The 19,647-nt window shown below is 35.6% G+C and overlaps 1 protein-coding gene and 1 non-coding gene across 2 annotated transcripts in view; one reads left to right on the forward strand and one right to left on the reverse strand.

The window, feature by feature from the left end:
* Positions 1-19,647, reverse strand: part of KPNA3 (karyopherin subunit alpha 3) — an 89,058-nt gene that overhangs the window by 15,098 nt on the left and 54,313 nt on the right. Inside the window, exons 3-10 of the mRNA XM_061171191.1 lie at positions 13,071-13,160; positions 12,848-12,877; positions 12,709-12,761; positions 12,474-12,569; positions 9,129-9,214; positions 7,006-7,092; positions 6,471-6,640; positions 5,004-5,048 (exon numbers count right to left, since the gene is read on the reverse strand). Coding sequence (XP_061027174.1) covers positions 5,004-5,048; positions 6,471-6,640; positions 7,006-7,092; positions 9,129-9,214; positions 12,474-12,569; positions 12,709-12,761; positions 12,848-12,877; positions 13,071-13,160 — 657 coding nt within the window. The remainder of the gene's footprint in view (positions 1-5,003; positions 5,049-6,470; positions 6,641-7,005; positions 7,093-9,128; positions 9,215-12,473; positions 12,570-12,708; positions 12,762-12,847; positions 12,878-13,070; positions 13,161-19,647) is intronic.
* Positions 4,040-4,146, forward strand: LOC133076695 (U6 spliceosomal RNA). Its single transcript, XR_009697585.1, has one exon. It is a non-coding gene; the product is annotated as a U6 spliceosomal RNA (small nuclear RNA).

Raw genomic sequence — 19,647 nt, forward strand, 5'->3', positions numbered from 1 at the left:
AGGGGCTAGAAGCAGAGTTCACAACTGATCATGCCTACATTTGGAAACCTCCATAAAATCCCAACAGCGGGGGGTGTGAAAAGCTTCCCGGCTGGCGAACACACCCACACCAGGAGGCTGACATACCCCAACTTCACGGGGATAGGACCCTCCCAGATCTCGCCCTATGTATCTCTTCATCTGGCTGTTCATCTGTATCTTTTATCATATCCTTTAATAAACTAGTAAATGTAACTGTTTCCCTGAGTTCTTTGAGCTGCTCTAGCAAATTAATAGAACCCAAGGAGGGGGTCTTTGAAACCTCTAATCTATAGCTGGGTGGTCAGAAGCACAGGGCTTGTGACTTTGTGACTGGCATCTGAAGTGTGCCTGTGGGCTGGGGGAAGAGGTGGCCATCATGTGGGACTGAGTCCTTAACCTGTGGGATCTGACACTATTTCTGGGTAGTGTTGGAACTGAATTAAATTGTAGGACACCTAGTGGGTCACAGAGACTTACTTGTTGTTGTGGGGCACCCTCCCCCCCAGCCCTGCTCAACACATTTGGTGACCAGAATATGAGCAGTGAAGTGTTCTGTACAAGTAGTGAAGGAGACACATAGGAGAGATATGCACCGTAGGGAAGAACTGGGTTTTTCCCTATACAGGAAGGAAAAGACTGAGTTTTCCCTAAACAAATCTGTACCCTTTTGCTATAAATTACAAGCATGAGTGTAAAAGCTTCTTAGCGATTCCTTCTAGCAAATCACTGAACCTGAAGGTGGTCTCGGGGACCCCTGACATATCATCAAGTGTCACTAACCATCAAGTCTCAGCACATAACCAATCTGCTACAACTGATTAACTTCATTTGTAACAGCAGTAGATTTGTATCAAAAGTTAGATAATACTCAGAATTATCTGGGCATGTCAAGCCATGGATGAACAACTTCAAAAAGGACAGGAAAACCAAATGCTACAGAATCACTGCAATTGCACCTTAACTTTAAGAAGCACAATAACTAGAAAGCAAATGAACACAGACTGATCTGAATCAGTCCAGATTTCTTCTCTAGTCCTCGGGGGTCAATATTTAGTGCTTCTTCTAACGTCACAAAGGCATATGAATGTCCATAAACCACCTAATTCTCTCCACACCCTAACGCAGCTTCTCCAGCAGTCTCACTAGTGACTGTCTCATAAATGAAGTCTTTCCTGCTGTTTTATACCTCCCCTTGCCGCTATTCGTCTTTTCTGTTGTGTCCTACCCTAAGACCCAAGTTAGAAAGTTGGGTATTATCCCTGACTCCTCTCTTCTCTCACCACCCATATCAAACCCAGCAAATTTATCATCTAAACATATCTACAGTCCTCCCTTGTCTTTTTATTCCTAATGTCTAAGCTCTGGTTCTGGTTCTCATTTTCTCTCATTCATACCACAAAATCAACACCAATCTGTCTTCTCAACTCCACTTTCCTCTAAAATCTACACTCCACTCATAACTGGTATAAATTATCAATCCATAATGTAGCTCCCTCTCAGCTACATAAAGAGGATACATGGATCCTAAGGTGGTATACAAGACTCTGTATGATCTAGAACCTGCTAAACCTCTGCCTTATTTTTTTCCCCACTCTTTGCTTCACAATTTATGCTTCCGTCTCTCTACTTTAAAAAACTCCTTGGCTGGTTCCTTTTCCCTTGTTACCACTGCTCAAATGCAGAGAATTCCTCAGAATTCAATTTTTAGCCCTTTTTCTGAATCTTACTCCATGTCCATATTTTCATGAATCTCTTAAGTACTGATAAATCTCAAAGATGTATGGCCTTTTCCTTCCTGGAAACATTACTACAGAGGAACAACAAATAAATCAGAATGAATGTGTCTGTCCTACAATAAACTCATCATCTTCCTCTACCAGTCTCATCCGTTTGCTTGACTCCTGATGATTCATGGCATTATTACCCATTTAGATTGCCAAATTAGAAACCAAAGTAATTTTTACTTCTCCTTCTCTTTGATCCTTTCCTCTTGAAGTTCTAACTCACTTTCTCTCTCCTAACCATTACTGCTTCGGGTTCATACCTTCATCAACTTCCTTAAACCTATTATGATAGTAAAATAGGCCAGCCTACACTCAAACTTTCCCCATTCCAGACCCTCCTTGCCTCTTCCAAGTTATCTGACTATAACGGACATGAGCATATCACTCCTCTATCTGAAAATCTTCAATGACTCTGCACTGATTACAAGATAAGCCCAAATTCCTTAAAACAGCATTCAAAACCCTGAAACTTAACTCCCCAGCAAACGTGTTGGTTTATTAACCACCTGTATTCTCCACACCCTCCATGTGTTCTCTTGATTCCTTATTATTGCTCCTCACGTACCTGAAATGACCTTTCAACGTGACAAAATCCTTCTTATTCTAGTTGTATGACTTTAGACAAATTACTTAACTATCTGTTTTCTTTTTACCTTGTTTGTAAGATGGAGATAATTATAGTAACCAATCGCATAGGATTTTTATAAGGAATAAATGAGTAAACATATGAAAAGTACTTAAAACAGTGCCTGGCACACTTTAAACCCTTAATAAATGCTAACTATTAACATAATCATCTTTTTCACTTCTATCACCACTTCCACCACCATCTCCTTATAATGCTTATTTCAAATGTTACTTCCTCAATGAAGCTTTCTGGTTGCCAGAGAGAATATGTGCTTCCGTAATTCTAGCATTTTGGTCATTCCTCTGTTTTACTTTTCCTTTCTTGTTTGTTTGCACACATATTGTGTGCTTATGTGATCATGGTATGAAAGAGCATAGGCCTTGGACTTGGCTTCAATTCTCAGCCATGGCTTTTATGCACTGTATGACCTTAGTTAGGTTATTTTACTTGACAAAGTTTCAATCTCCTTACTTGTAAAATAAGAGAACAAAACTTATCTCATAAGGGTGCTGGTAAGATAAAAGGAGATTATAGAAACAGATTTAGTATAGCAAGTAACTGACAAAAGTTCATTCCATTCACTCTTTTTACCTGCTACTAATGTTGAGGTCTTAGAGAGCAGGGCCTCTATGTCTTCTTCATCTCTGTGCCTACAATTCTCTGTGCAATTCTGGCTTAAGTGGAACAATCTGTGTTTGTTAAACTCGATAAACATACTTATAACTACAGTACTTCATCACTTTAATACCTCTAGCTTTCAAATAAACAAGACCAATAGGTGGTGGAAGCTTTTATTTGCCTATAATCAATTCCATAATGTCCTAGGGGAAATGTCTTGATGGAAATATCAGATATTTTGCTTATTTGCCTTTTAATTTTGGCTTTCAGAAGCTTAGGACTAAATTTAGCATTCAATAACAACAAATACATTTATAAAAAGAATTTTACCTCCTCCCCCTTTCTTTTAAGATATTTATTAACTTATGTCTGTTGCTAAGTCACTTTTACATCCATTTTGAAAACCGGACAGTATATAACTAAACAGTTTTCACTTAATTTTTATGACAGTTCAGGCTAACACTTCACAAATAAAAAGTTACTTTAGTTACCTTTAAAAGACACCCTCCTAAGAACTTTAAGTCCTAAAATTAACTAGCGAAACGTGCAGTTCAATATTTATACAGGAACTATACATTGCCTCTTGAGAAATGTTAGCAAAGATGCATTTTCTTCATCCCAATGATAAATCACACACAATTCTGACACTCACATACATACATATTATGTGTGTGTGTGTATAAACAAAGATAGGATTATAAAAACACAAACATACAACAAATCAGAAAGAGATCTTAGTTGGAACATTAGAAGCCAAATTAATGCTAGATCAACGCTAGAATCAGTTCTAAATTCACTGAAATTTCACTGAAATTTATCCATTGTTTTACTCTGTGGAAGAATTTAACTTTTAGCCTTGCTACATTCAGGAGAATTTTCAGACTGCCTGATAAAAAATTTGCCGGCATATATATAGTAATTGCTTAACTAAATCTCATGTAATGAACAAATCATGTAAAGATGCCTTTGCATTTAAAACTATGCTTGAGTGCTCGCTTCAGCAGCACATATACTAAAATTGGAATGATACAGAGAAGATTAGCATGGCCCCTGCACAAGGGTGACACGCAAATTTGTGAAGCGTTCCATATTTTTACGAATTGAGAGAGTGGCACAGACATATATACACTACCAAATGTAAAATAGATAGCGAGTGGGAAGCAGCCACATAGCACAGGGAGATCAGCTCGGTGCTTTGTGACCACCTAGAGTGGTGGGATAGGGAGGGTGGGAGGGAGACGCAAGAGGGAGGAGATATGGGGATATATGTATATGTACAGCTGATTCACTTTGTTATAAAGCAGAAATTAACACACCACTGTAAAGCAATTATCCTCCAATAAAGATGTTAAAAAAATAAAAATAAAACTATACTTGATATCCTGCAATATTGTATCTCAAAAGGTTGTAGCATGGGCGTTAGTGTGGTTTCATAGAAAGTAAACACGATTTGTCATCAGAAGATCTCAGTTTTAAATACCGACTGTGACCCTTACAAACTCTGCAACTTTGGATAAGTCACTTAATGTTTCCCTGAGGCCCAGTTTCTTACTCTGTAAAATGGGGACAATAATATCTAGCCTACCTATGTTAAGAATCAAATGAGATTTTAAAAAAATATGAAGAAGCTTTATAAAGCTTTTACCACTTTATAAATATTAATACTTTAAAACACTACTATTATGATACAAATAACTAAATTAACTACATATGTGATAATTTCTCTAAAGTTAGCATTTTTGCTATCGGAATGATGTAAGATACAAACTTAATTTAACTTTAATCCTGTTTCTGAAAACCACATACATTGTGGAAGCTTCACAAGTTAATAAGATATATGCTGACACTTATTAAAAGCATAAGAATAAATAACCCTTTTAAAAAATAATAATAAAAACCCTTTCAGTCCCATCCAGAGCAAAATCCCACATCTAAGCTTCTGCTTTACTTACGTTTATGTCCGTATGGTATATGAGGACACATAATGCTGGCAAAATCTGAGGAAAGAAGACAAACAATAAATAATACTAGAGTTGATGAAGACGTTTTTGTAAAAATGAATAACTGTGATTAAAAAAAGCAGTAAATACTATTTGCAGGGCCAGAAAAACAACATTAAGTTTGTTTGAATCTCTATTAGGAAAATAAAAATATGATAAATTCAATCTGAAAAACCAAAAAAATATTTCAGATGTCTAATTGAAATATTCAAGTAAGTCTGGCAGAGATTAATGTACCTTAAAGGAAAAACATTTGTTTTCAATAACCTTCTTTATGACATATGTCAACTGGAAAGAATGGAGATGCAAGTATGTAGTATAGCTATTTTAAGAATCCGCCTTCCAATGCAGGGGACGTGGGTTCGATCCTTGGTCGAGGAACTAAGATCCCACATGCCACGGGGCAACTAAGCCTGCACGCTGCAACTACTGAGCCCATGCGCCACAACTACAGAGCCCACACGCTGCAACGAAGAGCCCGCATGCCGCAACTAAGACCCGGCACAGCCAAAAATAAATAAATAAATAAATAAATAAATAAGTAAAATATTAAAAAGAAAAACTAGTGCATTATTAAAAAAAATTAAAAAGCTATTCTTAAAACTGTTGTCATTGTCTCACTTATCTGCTTAAAGTAAAAATAAGATTTTATTTAGCTACTTGAGTCAAATTAAAGTTTTCGACCTCAGATTTAGTCAAGAAAATTATGACCAGTATAAAGTATAAAGTTTGTTGAATTCAGGCATTACAGATCTTCTTTTAAACCTGGGAGGGAGGGGGCAGTAGCAGGGAGAATCACTAAGTACCCCTTCCATAAGGGCAAGAGGTGGCAGAAGATTGTGAAGGATATCAATTACGAAGATTAAAGATTCACAGTCAATATTTCTCTGCACAGTCAAGTGATTAAAGGTTACATAGGATTTTTTAAAACTTAAAATACTCAGATCCATTTACAAATTAGACGTAAATAGCAAAGATTTTACTTTGCTTTAATTAGCAGATTTAACACAAAGCATGTCACATATTAAGAGTACTAATTTTGTCAGGAATCAAGGGAAATTTCAATTGGACTTAATGCAAATTCACTCAAGAACATTTGCATATAAGCAGACCAGTTTTATCTGCAGCAATCCCTTATTTTTTTAGTGTTAAACCAACAATGCAATGTAGTAATAAAACTGAGATTTTTTTCTTCTTTTGTATTTTTCTGCTTGAATTAGGGTGGACTGACATTCACTCTGGTGCCATAGAGTCTCAACTTTTATTTCACAGGAGTCAAAATTAAGTATTATATGTTACTTAAATATCTCATACCTGCAATGAAATCAGTATATACATTATTTCATTCCCTGTGCATGAAAATCTAAAGCATAAACATAGGGAAAATATACCATCTGGCCTTTGCATGTCTTCATTTACCTCCTGAACTGTCTCCATAGGCGGTGGGGGATCCTTATTCCTGCAGAGATTGACAATGACCCATGTGACGTTCCGAAGGAAGGTGATGGGAATGGAGGGATTGATGAAGGACAGAAGAGGTTTGACAACTCCCAGTGATATGACATAATCTCTACATTGAGGACCATCACCTACAGAAATGAAAATTGTATTTAAAAAAAAAAATTACATTCAGGATGAGAAAGTCTGAAATGTATGCCATGGCTCATGTTGGGACACTGATGTTCTATGTTTCCTCACCATTAGTCAAGGGCATCAGGTGTTGCTATTTCTCCAGATTTTGATTGGGGAACACAAATTTAACCTACCAATCCTGATAGCAAATTGCATATCCATTTCAAAGAGGTACAATCTTAAGTTAGTATTTATGAAACAAGAAGGTAGTCAACCCACATTAAAATTAGAGGAAACATAGTGTGTAATGGCTATGCCAATGTAGGAAAAAAGTTAATTAAGATACTTAATTGGAGTCTTTTCAAACCTAAATTCAACTTACCTATAATGTTTCCCAAAGCCCATACTGCTTGTTCACAAACATTCTGATGTGGTGAATGGAGAAGTCTTAGAAAAAGAGGTACGGCATCTATAATAAAGAAAAACTAATATTTACACTGCAAAATGTTGAAGAGTCATAGATTTCAGCCTGTATACAGAGTTTGGCACACTATAGTTGCCCAATGATAATTCACTGAATGAATAAATGTGGCAAATACCTTTACCCTAAATATAATAAATTTTAGTGTTTTCCCCTAGTAGTATTCAAGTAACAGACCTATTGACAGTGTCTAGAAGTTGCTATTATATTATTAATTAAAAGAAAACAGCAGCATAAAATTTTTCCTATAATTCATTAAAAAAAATTTCTACCCTGAACATGTAACCTTAGAATATAATACTTTAGTCAATATGATCCAATTGCTGACATGGGATTAACTAAAGAAATGATTATCCCCATATCAGGCCTACCCTATATTTCAAGATAATTTATCATTATAATCCTTACTCTTTACATAACTTATGTGTTAACTCAAATTCCAAAACACTGGTATCATATTCATTACCTGTAGAAACTAAGCATAAGCTAGATCACTTTTTCTTAAATTTCAGTCAATTGTGCACTACCTCTAGGATTTTAGCTGTATCTTTGCACTACCTGTATTATTTATTTAACATTTAAATTAAAACTGACTCACACTTTTAATAGCTTTATGGAGATATAATTTATACGCAATATAATTTATCTGTTTAAGTGTACAATTCAATGGTTTTAGTATTTATACAGAGTTGTGTCGGCATCACCACAATCTAATTTTACAACATTTCTATCACCCCCAAAAGAAATCCCATACCCAGAGAAGTCCTACTACCCTCTCCCCCAGCCCTAGGCAACCATTTACTGCTTTCTGTCTCTACAGACTTTCCTTTTCTGGACACGCCATATAAATGAACTTGTATAATACGTCGTTTTTTGTTTGGATTCTTTCACTTAGAATAATGTTTTTGAGGTTTATCCATGTTACAGCATGTATAAGTATTTCATTTTTTTTTATTGCTGAATAGTATTCAATGGTATACCACATTTTGTTTATCTACTCATCAGCTAATGGATACTGGGGTTATTTCCATTTTGGGTCTATTATGAATAATATGAGTAATGCTGCTGCAAACATTTCTGTACAAGTCTTTCTGTGCACATGGTTTCATATCTCTTGGTTCCATGTAGTAGGGGAACTGCTGGGTCATATGGTAACTCTATGATTAACCTTTTAATAAACTGTTTTCCAAAGAGGCTGCACTATTTTACATTCTCACCAGCAATGTATGAGGGTTTGAATCGACTCACATTTGTATTTTAACTAATTTTATTCATCACTTCTGTAAATAGAATACCAGTATCAATCACCATACATAGAAGATAACCAAAAAATTAAAAATGAAAACAAAACACTGTTATTTAATTGTACCTACTAGTCTCTATTGAAAGCCCTAGTCTAAAATCTGCTGTTCCCTTTTTGTTACATCTAACATCTACCTAGAAATCTTCTCTGTGACATTACTGAAATATCTAAAACAAAAGTGAAAGAAAATAGTATTCTCACTACTTGATTCAATGTAACTTATTGCTATATCATTTACTACTAGAATTTACTACTAGAATCACCTTAAGTACCACCTGAAGTCAGTTAAGTGTCCCACACTTTAAGACTACCTGGTGACATCCAGTTTTTTTCAAAGAGCTTTTGACAGTTTGGGTCAACATGCTAATAATAGTTAGCCCATCCTGAGATAAGCAAAATTTTAAAAATATATGTTACAAGCTAAAAGACATAAGTTATTCAGCACCTTGGAGACATTAGGAATAGAAAATTTAAACCCTATTATTAGGAGATGGTCTTGACCCAAAAAGATAAAACTCTTATTCACTTTTTAGTAACCACAATTAAAATTATTCAATGATAGATTAATGACAGCTATAGGAAAGATATCAACTATCATAAGTAACTTATAATAGTCACAATTTTTAAATAAAACTGTCTTTACAATAAAACACCACTTCCTTCCCTTAAAAAAAAAAAAAGGGTCCAGCAAGTAAGGAATTAAATTAACTAATTTACTTACTAGACTGTACAACAGCTTGAGTCTGTGCAGAAGTTCCTGATGCTATATTAGTTAATGCCCACGCAGCTTCAAACTGTAATGAAGGACTGTAAAAAACAATAAAAAATCTTTAGACACATAACTACCATTTACATTTATGACCTGCAGATTATACGGTTATCCTTTACCTTGTCCTTGAATTTTGTCTTATTATGTCCAACTGCCTGTTGGCTATCTCCACCTGAATGTCTCATTTGCTCTCAAAGTCAGTCAATATAAACTTACTTCTTTATGTCCATTGGTAGTTGCAACATTTTTTTTTTTTAATTTATTTATTTTTGGCTGCGTTGGGTCTTCATTGCTCTGCATGGGCTTTCTCTAGTTGCGGTGAGCGGGGGCTGCTCTTTGCTGTGGTGTGCAGGCTTCTCATTGCTGTGGCTTCTCTTGTTGTGGAGCACAGGCTCTAGGCGCTCGGGCTTCAGCTGTTGTGGCACACAGGCTCAGTAGTTGTGGCTCGCGGGCTCTAGAGCGCAGGCTCAGTAGTTGTGGTGCACGGGCTTAGTTGCTCTGCAGCATGTGGGATCTTCCAGGACCAGGGCTCGAACCCGTGTCCCCTGCATTGGCAGGCGGATTCTTAACCACTGCACCACCAGGGAAGTCCGGTAGTTGCAACTTTTAGCCAGTCATTATTTTCCTTGACTCCTTCCTCTCCCACAGACATCTAATCAATAGGGTCATATCAATTTTACCTCTTAAATATTTCTTATATTTATAGCACCATCCCTAATATCACTGTGTTAGCTGAAGCCCTCATCATCTCAGTTGAATCACTGCCACAACCTCTAGACAGGTCTTAGAGCTGTGATTCCACATCATCTGCTTTACATACCAGAGATATTACAAGGCTACATAATTTTGCTGAAAGGATGAGATCATTATAATTTGGAATGGTGATGGAAGACCTCACAAAGAAAGGGAAAACTGAACTAGATTTTCAAAGAGGGATAAAGAAAGAAAGGCACTGACAGCTGTAAATACAAATAAAAGTATCATGGGTGGGATGATCATGATGTGTACAGATGACTATGAAGGGATCAAGAGAGCTAAAGCCAAGAAGGTATGCAAAAATATAACATGGGATGAAACTGGAAGGGTAGGTTACCTAAGTTTGTCTGTGTGGTATGGGGAGTAGGACTCAAATCTCAGGCTTCAGAACTTGGAATTTATTCTACAGACATACTAAGTATAGAGTGTTACTGAAAAGTGAAGTAAAAAAAACACTGTTGGAGTCCATGCAGAATAGATAAAAAAGATTAAAGGCCAATGTAGGAAAAATCTGTTAAGAAATTATCTACATTAAGTTAGGATAGATAGCTGAAAAACACAAATTCTTTTAAATAGAATACCAAGGTAGCAGGGGGTGGTAGTGAGCAAAAACCAAGGGGAGCCAAAGGTTAGGGACTTAGAAGAAACTCTGTAAATATCAGAGAAAGAGAGTGAGGTTGTTAATATCAAAAGGTTAGAGAGATCCGAGAAGGAAAAGGTTTTAAGGAGAATAAATGTCAGCGATACAGCAAGCGGTGAGGTTAAAAAGATGGAACAGATGAGAAAATGAAGGAGCAGACAAGAAGTACATGATGAACTTTGGCAAAAGGCAAGAAATAAGAGGGTATCGAGGCTGAGGAGAAATAAAGGGATGGTAAGATCAAAGATGATGAGACAGTTTATGTTGTCTCAGACTAGAACTAGAAGGGTTATTAAACTAGGCTAGGTGGCTTGGCAAAATACTGACAATGAGGGCCTTAAATGAGAGAACATAAAGACGTAAAAAATACAATTACAAAGCTAGAGAAAGTCTTCTAAGATGTCATTTGAAAAAAAGAGAAGACAGAAAAAATAATGAGTGCAGTAAGTAAATAATAAATGAATACGTATTATATGCTTGATATTGTATAGTGTTTTGTTTATATTATTTTCATTCCTCACAACCACCTAAATTTTATTGATGAGGTATCTGAGGCTCAAATGTTACTTGGGTTTTGGTCAGCAACAAACCCTGGATTTAAACCAAGGTCTATTTGGCTCCAAAGTCTATGGGCCTTTTATATTATGACACAATTTCCCATGACAAATTCACCAGGTCAGATCGAGACCACCGACTGGTGGTAGTTTTCTATTTTTACTTTGGGTGGTAGTTACATAGGTCTGCATACATTTTAGCATATTCTTCTGTATATATGCTGTATTTCACAGATACACCCACACAAATGAGCCCATGCCAAAGACCAAAAAGTAAAAAAAAAGGAGAGGAAGGAGAAGGAGAAGAAGGAGAAGAAGAAGAAGAAAGAAAAGCAAATCAAGAACAAAAAGAGGGCCTTAAAAGTAGAGGTAAATAGAATTTTTGTTTAACAATTGAAATAAACTTATTTTTACTTAAATAAATCTTGTTATAGAAAATATATACGATAGTATTAAAAAAGTATTATGGGCTTTTGGAGGGACGTTGTGGCACATAATCAAAGCAGAAGTATTTTTAAATAATGAAAACCCTTAGTAGAAACATTTATATACCACCATTTTATCTAGTCACCTGAAAATCTCACAGACAACACTTAGCAAAATATCCCAAGTCTAAACGCCCCTTAAATGCAAAATTAGCCTTTGTTTTAATGTATTTTGGAGTTGAAACTTACATTCTCCCCACTTAACTCAAACTGATGAAGTTTAAGATATAGCACACCGAGATCTCTCTAAACACTAACAGAAATGGGGCCAGTACCTCAAAAGATACCAAGTGGTGTTTTTCCCTTTCTATTCTGGAAAATTATAATCTGCCCTCTTATTTTTAATTTACCACAAATAAAAACCATGATGATAGACAACTAATCATGGTTGGAGTTCTGTTAAAGACTTCTCAGAGTATCAGTAGATCAGCTGGAATACTCCCAGGGTAAGAAAGAGCTACTCAGTTCTGGAAACCATTCATGTTGACTCAAGTCATGAGTTTAATCTATATATAGACTCATAAGCAAAGAGTGACTCAAACACTATTTGGGTTGTTTTAAAATATTACTTAAAAAAAAAAACCAACTAACAAATAAAGACTATAAATATTTGAGATAAGTTAGAATAGACAATAAACAGAAGCTAAAATTTTCCTAGAAAATATACACACACTTCATAAACTGAAAAGAGAAGCACTTTAGGTCTACTGAGTATGATCACAGAATAAGAAAATTACATTAAAATACATGACAAATGACAAATGTGATAAATGCAAAACCAAATGGAACCCACTGGTTAAATAATAATCACAAATTTTCAGTTAGCTGAAAAAAGTGAACAGGGAGTCAAATCCATACTTACTTATCATCCCTTTCTAGACATTTCACTAGAATTGGTAAAATCCCAGATTTTATTAGGTCATCAATTGGTGGATTTCTGTCACTGGATAATAGCTTTCTAGAAAAAGAAATACAAGAAGTTAACTGCTATAATTTTCAAAGTATGAACAGAAATAACAATGTACCACTTCTAGACTATGAGCTAAGACACCCTAGGCGTGACACCTAATTCTCTCTCTGGACAAATCAGTACTTACCTTGCAGCCTGGACAGCACTCAACTGGACCACTGGGTTATCACTTGTGGCATTCTGCAACACCAAATGTAAATTTCAGAAATTAAAAAAAAATCAATTTCAAAATACTTCAAAATGAAAATATTAAATTAATAACATACCTGCAATATAGCTTCTAGTGTTACATTTTGCTTCAAAAGAAAAAAAGATAGTTCAGCAAAGAGTTTAACAGCAAAATTACATTTATTGAATAATCTATTTACTAAAGATAAGAGTTAATATGCCTTAATTATCATTGTAAAACTGGTCTTAGATTGAGAATGAAGTTCTCTGGTTATTACAAAAATTATTTTTAAAACACCTTATAAGAACAAGGTAACTTACTGCTTTAAAATCAGCATCAACATCTGAATCTTCTAAACTTTCTTCTTGGGGAACATTTCTTTTTTTCAGTAAGTGTTCATCTCTTTTGTTCTGAAAGACAACCAATAAATAGCTAAGAAGTCGTGAAGGCTGCTGTTAATGAAAAATCCACTAAAATTATTTCAACTTTATCAGGCAACTATGAAACAAGCACAAAATCTCTACATAAGGATAATATGAATTAAATGTGTATACTGCAAACCAATGACAGGCCACATTCTGGATTTGATAACAAAATTAACTGGTTTAAAGGCCAGCATTCACACACACAGACACAAAATTTATTAAGCACCAACTGTTTTGACCAATACTGTGCCTCCTAATCTGTAGTGAAGATTTAAATTTTTAAATTTAAATTATTATTATTATAAAAGTCTAGCAAATATATTTCAACTAGTATGCTAGCTTTCTTCAACTTACTGCTAATGGTTGCCTGAAGCAATTTATTAAGAAGTCAGCTTAATGAAAAAGAGTTTACTTCTAAAATGTTAAGGTTTGTATGTTTGTTGGGAGTGGGGGGAATGGGAATTCATTAGCATAAATGCTATCTATTTGCTATAATCTCAGATTTAAACTCTTGCTATCTGGCTTTTCTTTTTTGTTTTTTTAATCATCTTAACCTTTCTTTTTCTTTTTTTTTTCTGACTGCACAGCACAGCAATGTGGGATCTTAGTTCCCCAATCAGGGATTGGACCTGTGCCCCCTGCAGTGGAAGCGCAGAGTGTTAACCACTGGACCGCCAGGGAAGTCCCCTATCTGGCTTTTGTAACAGCAGAATACTTCTACATTTTATGGGATTTCAACTGTTTGTAATGGCAACCTGTGCCATTTTACATAATATACAGATTAAACCAAAATTTCCTCTAAGATTTTAGTTTGTCTACAGGATTAAGTCAAAATAAATTAGATAAAAGACTAAATGATATCTAAGATTCTTTTCAATTTAAAATTTCACGACCTTCTAGTCTTCAAAACAATATTTACAGAAGTGTTTGATTACAATAGAAAGCTATTGATGAGATATTGATATTGAGGTTAAAATTCAGATCAAACAGAAAATTAAAACTAGAAATAGACATCTGAAGCTTACTGGCTTATCTGCATGACATCTACTTGTGTGCTATGTACAAGTAAGCATGTTTAAACAGATGCTTATGTATATGTTAATCCTTAAGAGATTACCAACTTTAAATTATATCACAGCATACTTCTTTAGTAACTACTCAAATAATTAATTCTACATTATTTTAAAATTAATGCAACTCACAAATATGAAAATCCATGCATTCACATTTTATAGTCCCAAGTGGCTCCCCACAAAATACTTATTAATTTATAGAGGAAAAACTTGGCAGACAGCATCTTGACCAAGTGGCAAAGGTTATCATCAAGAGAAAAAGAAGAGGGCTCCCCTGGTGGCGCAGTGGTTAAGAATCCACCCGCCAATGCAGGGGACACGGGTTCAAGCCCTGGTCCGGGAAGATTCCACATGCCATGGAGCAACTAAGCCCGTGCGCCACAACTACTGAGCCTGCACTCTAGAGCCCGTGAGCCACAACTGTTAAGCCCGCGTGCTACAACTACTGAAGCCCGTGCGCCTAGAGCCCGTGCTCCACAACAAGAGAAGCCACCGCAACGAGGAGCCTGCGCACCGCAACAAAGAGTAGCTCCCGCTCGCTGCAACTAGAGGAAGCCCGCGCGCAGTAACAAAGACCCAATGCAGCCAAAAAATAAATAAATAAATAATTTTTTTTAAAAAGGTGACATTAAAAAAAAAAAAAGAGTAAAGGAAGACTCTGTATAACCCAGGGAACTCTACTCAATACCCTGTAATGGCCTATATGGGAAAGAATCTAAAAGAGTGGATATATGTATATGTATAGCTGATTCACTTTGCTGTACACCTGAAACTAACACAACATTGTAAATCAACTACACTCCAATAAAAATTAAAAAGAAAAAAATTTTCAAATACCTTAAAAAAAAAAGAGTAAAGGAAAAATCAACATGGTATGCCTTCTGGTCTGATGTACTAAGAAAACAATATCACCTTGGTGGTACTCCTGACCAAAATAATAACAATAATAGTAGTGGTAGCAGTAGTAATAACAACCACCTGAGAAAAGTCAGACAAACCCAAATCTGCCATTCTATTAAAAAACCAGTCTGTACTCTTCAAATACACTGTCATAAAGGATAAAGACTGAAGAACTACTGGATCGAATGAGACTTAAGAAACATGACAACTAACTGCAATGTCTAATCCTGGACTGGATCTTGGGTTTATAAAGGACATTATTGGGAAAAACTAGCAAACTATGAGTGGGGGCCTAAGGATTAGATAGTAGAAATTTATCTATGTGAACTTGACAAACACACTGTGGTTACGTTGAAAGGTGTATGAACTGATGTATTAACGATGTATTAAGGGTGTAAGGGGGCACCACGCCACTATATATATATATATATATATATCCACACACACACACATACACACACACACACACATATATATCAGAGAGAAAGTGAGAATAAGGCAAATATGGGAAAATGCTAAGAATCAAGGAAGCAGGGTGCTGAGTGATGGGTGTACTTTTTTTTTTTTTTAATTATTTATTTATTTTTGGCTGCGTTGGGTCTTTGTTGCTGTGTGCGGGCTTTCTCTAGTTGTGTCGAGCGGAGGCTACTCTTCATTGCAGTGGGTGGGCTTCTCATTGCAGTGGCTTCTCTAGTTGCGGAGCACGGGCTCTAGGCGCACGGGCTTCAGTAGTTGTAGCACACAGGCTCAGTAGCTGTGGCGCACGGGCTTAGTTGCTCCGCGGCATGTGGGATCTTCCCGGACCAGGGCTCGAACCTGTATCCCCTGCACTGGCAGGCAGATTCTTAACCACTGCGCCACCAGGTAAGTCCCTTAAATTCCTATTTTTTTATTCTCTACTTGCTATAAACTTCTCTTGTAAAGTAACACTTCAACTGTATTGCACAGGTTCTGACATGTAGCATCTTCCTATTGCTCATACCTTGGTATTAACTAATTTCCATTAGGATTTCTTGATGCCCAAGGTATTTAGAAGTGCTTACTTTTTTCCCACAATTATGAGGTTTTTGTAACTATCTCATTCACTGATTTCTCATTTAATTGTTTTGTGATCAGAGAACAAAGTCTGAACAACACTGAAATTAGCTGACATTTACTTTATACCAGAGTTTCCCGAACTTTCTCAGTCTATCTGCCTAAGTGTAGGCCAAAGGAAGTACCCCACAGTTTCCTTTATCAGGTGGTTAGGTCCAAACAACTCAATAGTAATTTGGGGGGAAAAACACAGACGTTAAAAGAAAATAATTTTATTTCACTCAGACAAAATATGTGATTGAAAAAAACACAGTGCAATCTAATGTTTAAATTGTGAACTATTTCAAGATCTAATGATTCTGTGGTATCTGAAATGTTAAGTGTCACTGTGTTTCTCACAAAAATTTAGAATATCCCAAGGTATTCCTCTGATTCACTATGGAGCCCCATGGTACCTCACTGCACAGGGTAGCAACTATGGCTTTATACTATCACAAAACCAATTTTCAAATATGCATGGGGTTTATATGTGTTTATTAGATAATATTCACATATTAAGCTATATACCTTTCTATCTCCTGTTAACTAGTGTGTTTATTGTTGACAAAAGTTCTCCCACAATGATTATGTCTTTGACAAATTTCTCCTTGTAATTTTGTCAATTTTGGCTTACATATATTTGGGCATACACAAGTTTAGTATTATTATACCATCTTAGTAAGTTGTTTCTTTTATCAAAAATTAAGTAACAACCTTCATATTTGAACTGAAAACATCCTAACATAGTCCATTTTGGGCACCCTAGGGCACGAAAGTCGTACTTCACTCTCAGCAAAAAAATATGTACAACCCAAGTTAAGATAATCAGTCTCTGGGCAGGTTTCTCGTGATGTGATTAACCATTAAAGGAGGCGTCACCAAAACCAGTAACTTAAACTGTCCTTTTGCTTGTCACCTAGAGATTTTTACCGTCTTAGAGATTGTACTATAAATTCAGCACCTATAAAAGGTATCTTTTTCTTTTGTCAAGTGGGAGGGGAGCTCAGAGGAGATGGAAACTGGCTTAGTTTCAACACCTACCTTATCTCCAAACACATACACACAGATTACATCCATTTTAAAGTTCCTTTAGAAATCCATTATTAATCTAGTATCCCATGTATGTATTTAATACTTTTTAGATCTTCTGTTTTCTGACATTTGGTTGAACCACATGGAATTGCCACTTTGTAGATCAAAAAGCTTAATTACAGGCAATTTCTTATGACTTGACCTAATATTTTTTGACTTAACAAATTCTGTTATTAATCTCTATATAAAGTTCTTCTTTTTCATTCCATCTTGAAAAAGTAGTTTGCAATCCCATACCTAAATATATGGAACAAGTCAGCAGTCACTTCTTACATATGTGATGAAGGACAGATAATTATTTACGAGCCACACTTCAAACTTAAATAAGTAATTAAATTTGTTTTTACCCAGCAATACCCTCATTGTTTTAAATCTTTATCTAGTGCTAGTCCTGTAAAACTTAAATCTTTATTTTACAGATGAATAAATGGGGACACAGAGAACCTGGCTAAACTAAATTATATACCTGGGAAATATCAGTAAAGATTTGAACCCAGAGACTGCAGAGCTGAGACTGTGGTGGCTACAGAGACTGTTTCTTAAATATATTCTACTGCTTGCTTTTTTTAAGATGTAGTCCAACTCTGGTTGCATCTAAATGCTTCTATAGAGGTAGAAAAAAAATGCTCACAAGATAGATCTTCCCCTCAATATAAACATTTATGAAGTGACACTACTGCTGGGTGGTTACATGAATATTCACCCAGGAGTTTTATATATTATGTTTACATTTTGGGCACTCTGCTCAGTGTGTTATACCTCAACTGAAAATTGGAGGGAAAAAAAAACCAAAAAAAACAACATTACTTGTTCATCAATCAGGTAAAAATCTGACAACCTAACACAAATTATTGTTCCTGCAGAATCACTTAACTGATCTTAACAAATGGCTGCTTTTCTTCTTTTCAAATGGATTCTAATTTACTAATTCAGGGTTTTTTAATTAAAACTTCTATTGAGATAATTGTAAATCTGCATGCAGTTGTAAGAAATAATGCAGAAATCCCTCGTACACTTTGCCCAGGTTTCCCCAACGATAACACTTTGCAAAACTATAGTAAAACATCACAACCAGGACACTGACATTGATACAATCCACTGATTTTATTCAGATTTTCTGTCTTACTTGCATTCACTGTATGTGTGTTTATGTGTATTTAGTTCTATACAATTTTATCACCTGTGTATGTTCTTGTATCCACCATTATAGTCAAGATACTGAACAGTTCCAAAACCAGAAAATGCCCTCTCACCTCCCGGCCCCTACCAACCCCCAATAACCACTAATCTGTCCTCCATCTCCAAAATTTTATCATTTCAAAAATATTCTATGAATGGAATCATACAGTATATAATCTTTTTGTGATGGGCTTTTTTTGCCCAGCATAATTCTCTAGAAATTCATGCAAGCTGCTGCTTCTATCAGTAGTTTGCATGTTTTCCAGAGTGTCTGTACCATTTTACATTCCCACCAGCAATGTATGAGTGATCCAGTTTCTCTGTATCCCCACCAGCATCTGGTATTATCACTATTTTTTTATTTTAGCCACTCTGATACAGGCTTTTAGTTTGTCTTAGTCCGTATTTCCCTGATGGCTAATGATGCATTAATCATCAGCAGCAGCAGCATGATTGCTGTTGGTATATCTCCTTTAATGAAATGTCTCTTCATATCTTTTGCCCATTTTCTAATTGGATTGTCTCGGGTTTTTTTTACTACTGAGCTTTAAGAGTTCATTACATATGCTAGATACCAGTCCTGTAATGGATATGCGGTTTTCTTCCAGTCTCTAGCTTGTATTTTCATCCTATTCACATGGGTTTTCACAGAGCAAAATTTTTAAATTTGTTAACATCCGATTTTCCTTTTATGGATTATGATTTTGTGGTGAAGTATAAGAACTCTTTGCCTGGTTCTAGATCCTGATGATTTTACTCCAATTTTTTGTTTCTAAAAGCTTTATGCTTTACTTTTACATCTAGGATCCATTTTGTGTTTTTGTATAAGGTGTGAGATTTAGGTTGAGGTTCTTTTTCTTTTCTTTTTGCCTATGGATGTCCAATTGTTCTAGTACTGTACCATTTGTTTAAAATGTTATCCTTCGTCCATTAAATTAGTTTTGCACCTCTGCCAAAAATTAGTTAGGTGTTTTTGTACGGGTTGATCTCTGGGCTCTATCTCTGTTCCACTCATGTCTATCCTTCTGCCAATACCACACAGTATTCATTACTGTAGCTATTCTATTAGCCTTAATATTGGGTAGAGCAACTGCTCCTATTTTACTCTTTATCAGGATTATTTTAGCTCCTCTAGAGCTTGTGCCTTTCCATGT

Source organism: Eubalaena glacialis, chromosome 16 (assembly GCF_028564815.1).
Source record: "Eubalaena glacialis isolate mEubGla1 chromosome 16, mEubGla1.1.hap2.+ XY, whole genome shotgun sequence".
Lineage (NCBI taxonomy): Eukaryota > Metazoa > Chordata > Mammalia > Artiodactyla > Balaenidae > Eubalaena > Eubalaena glacialis.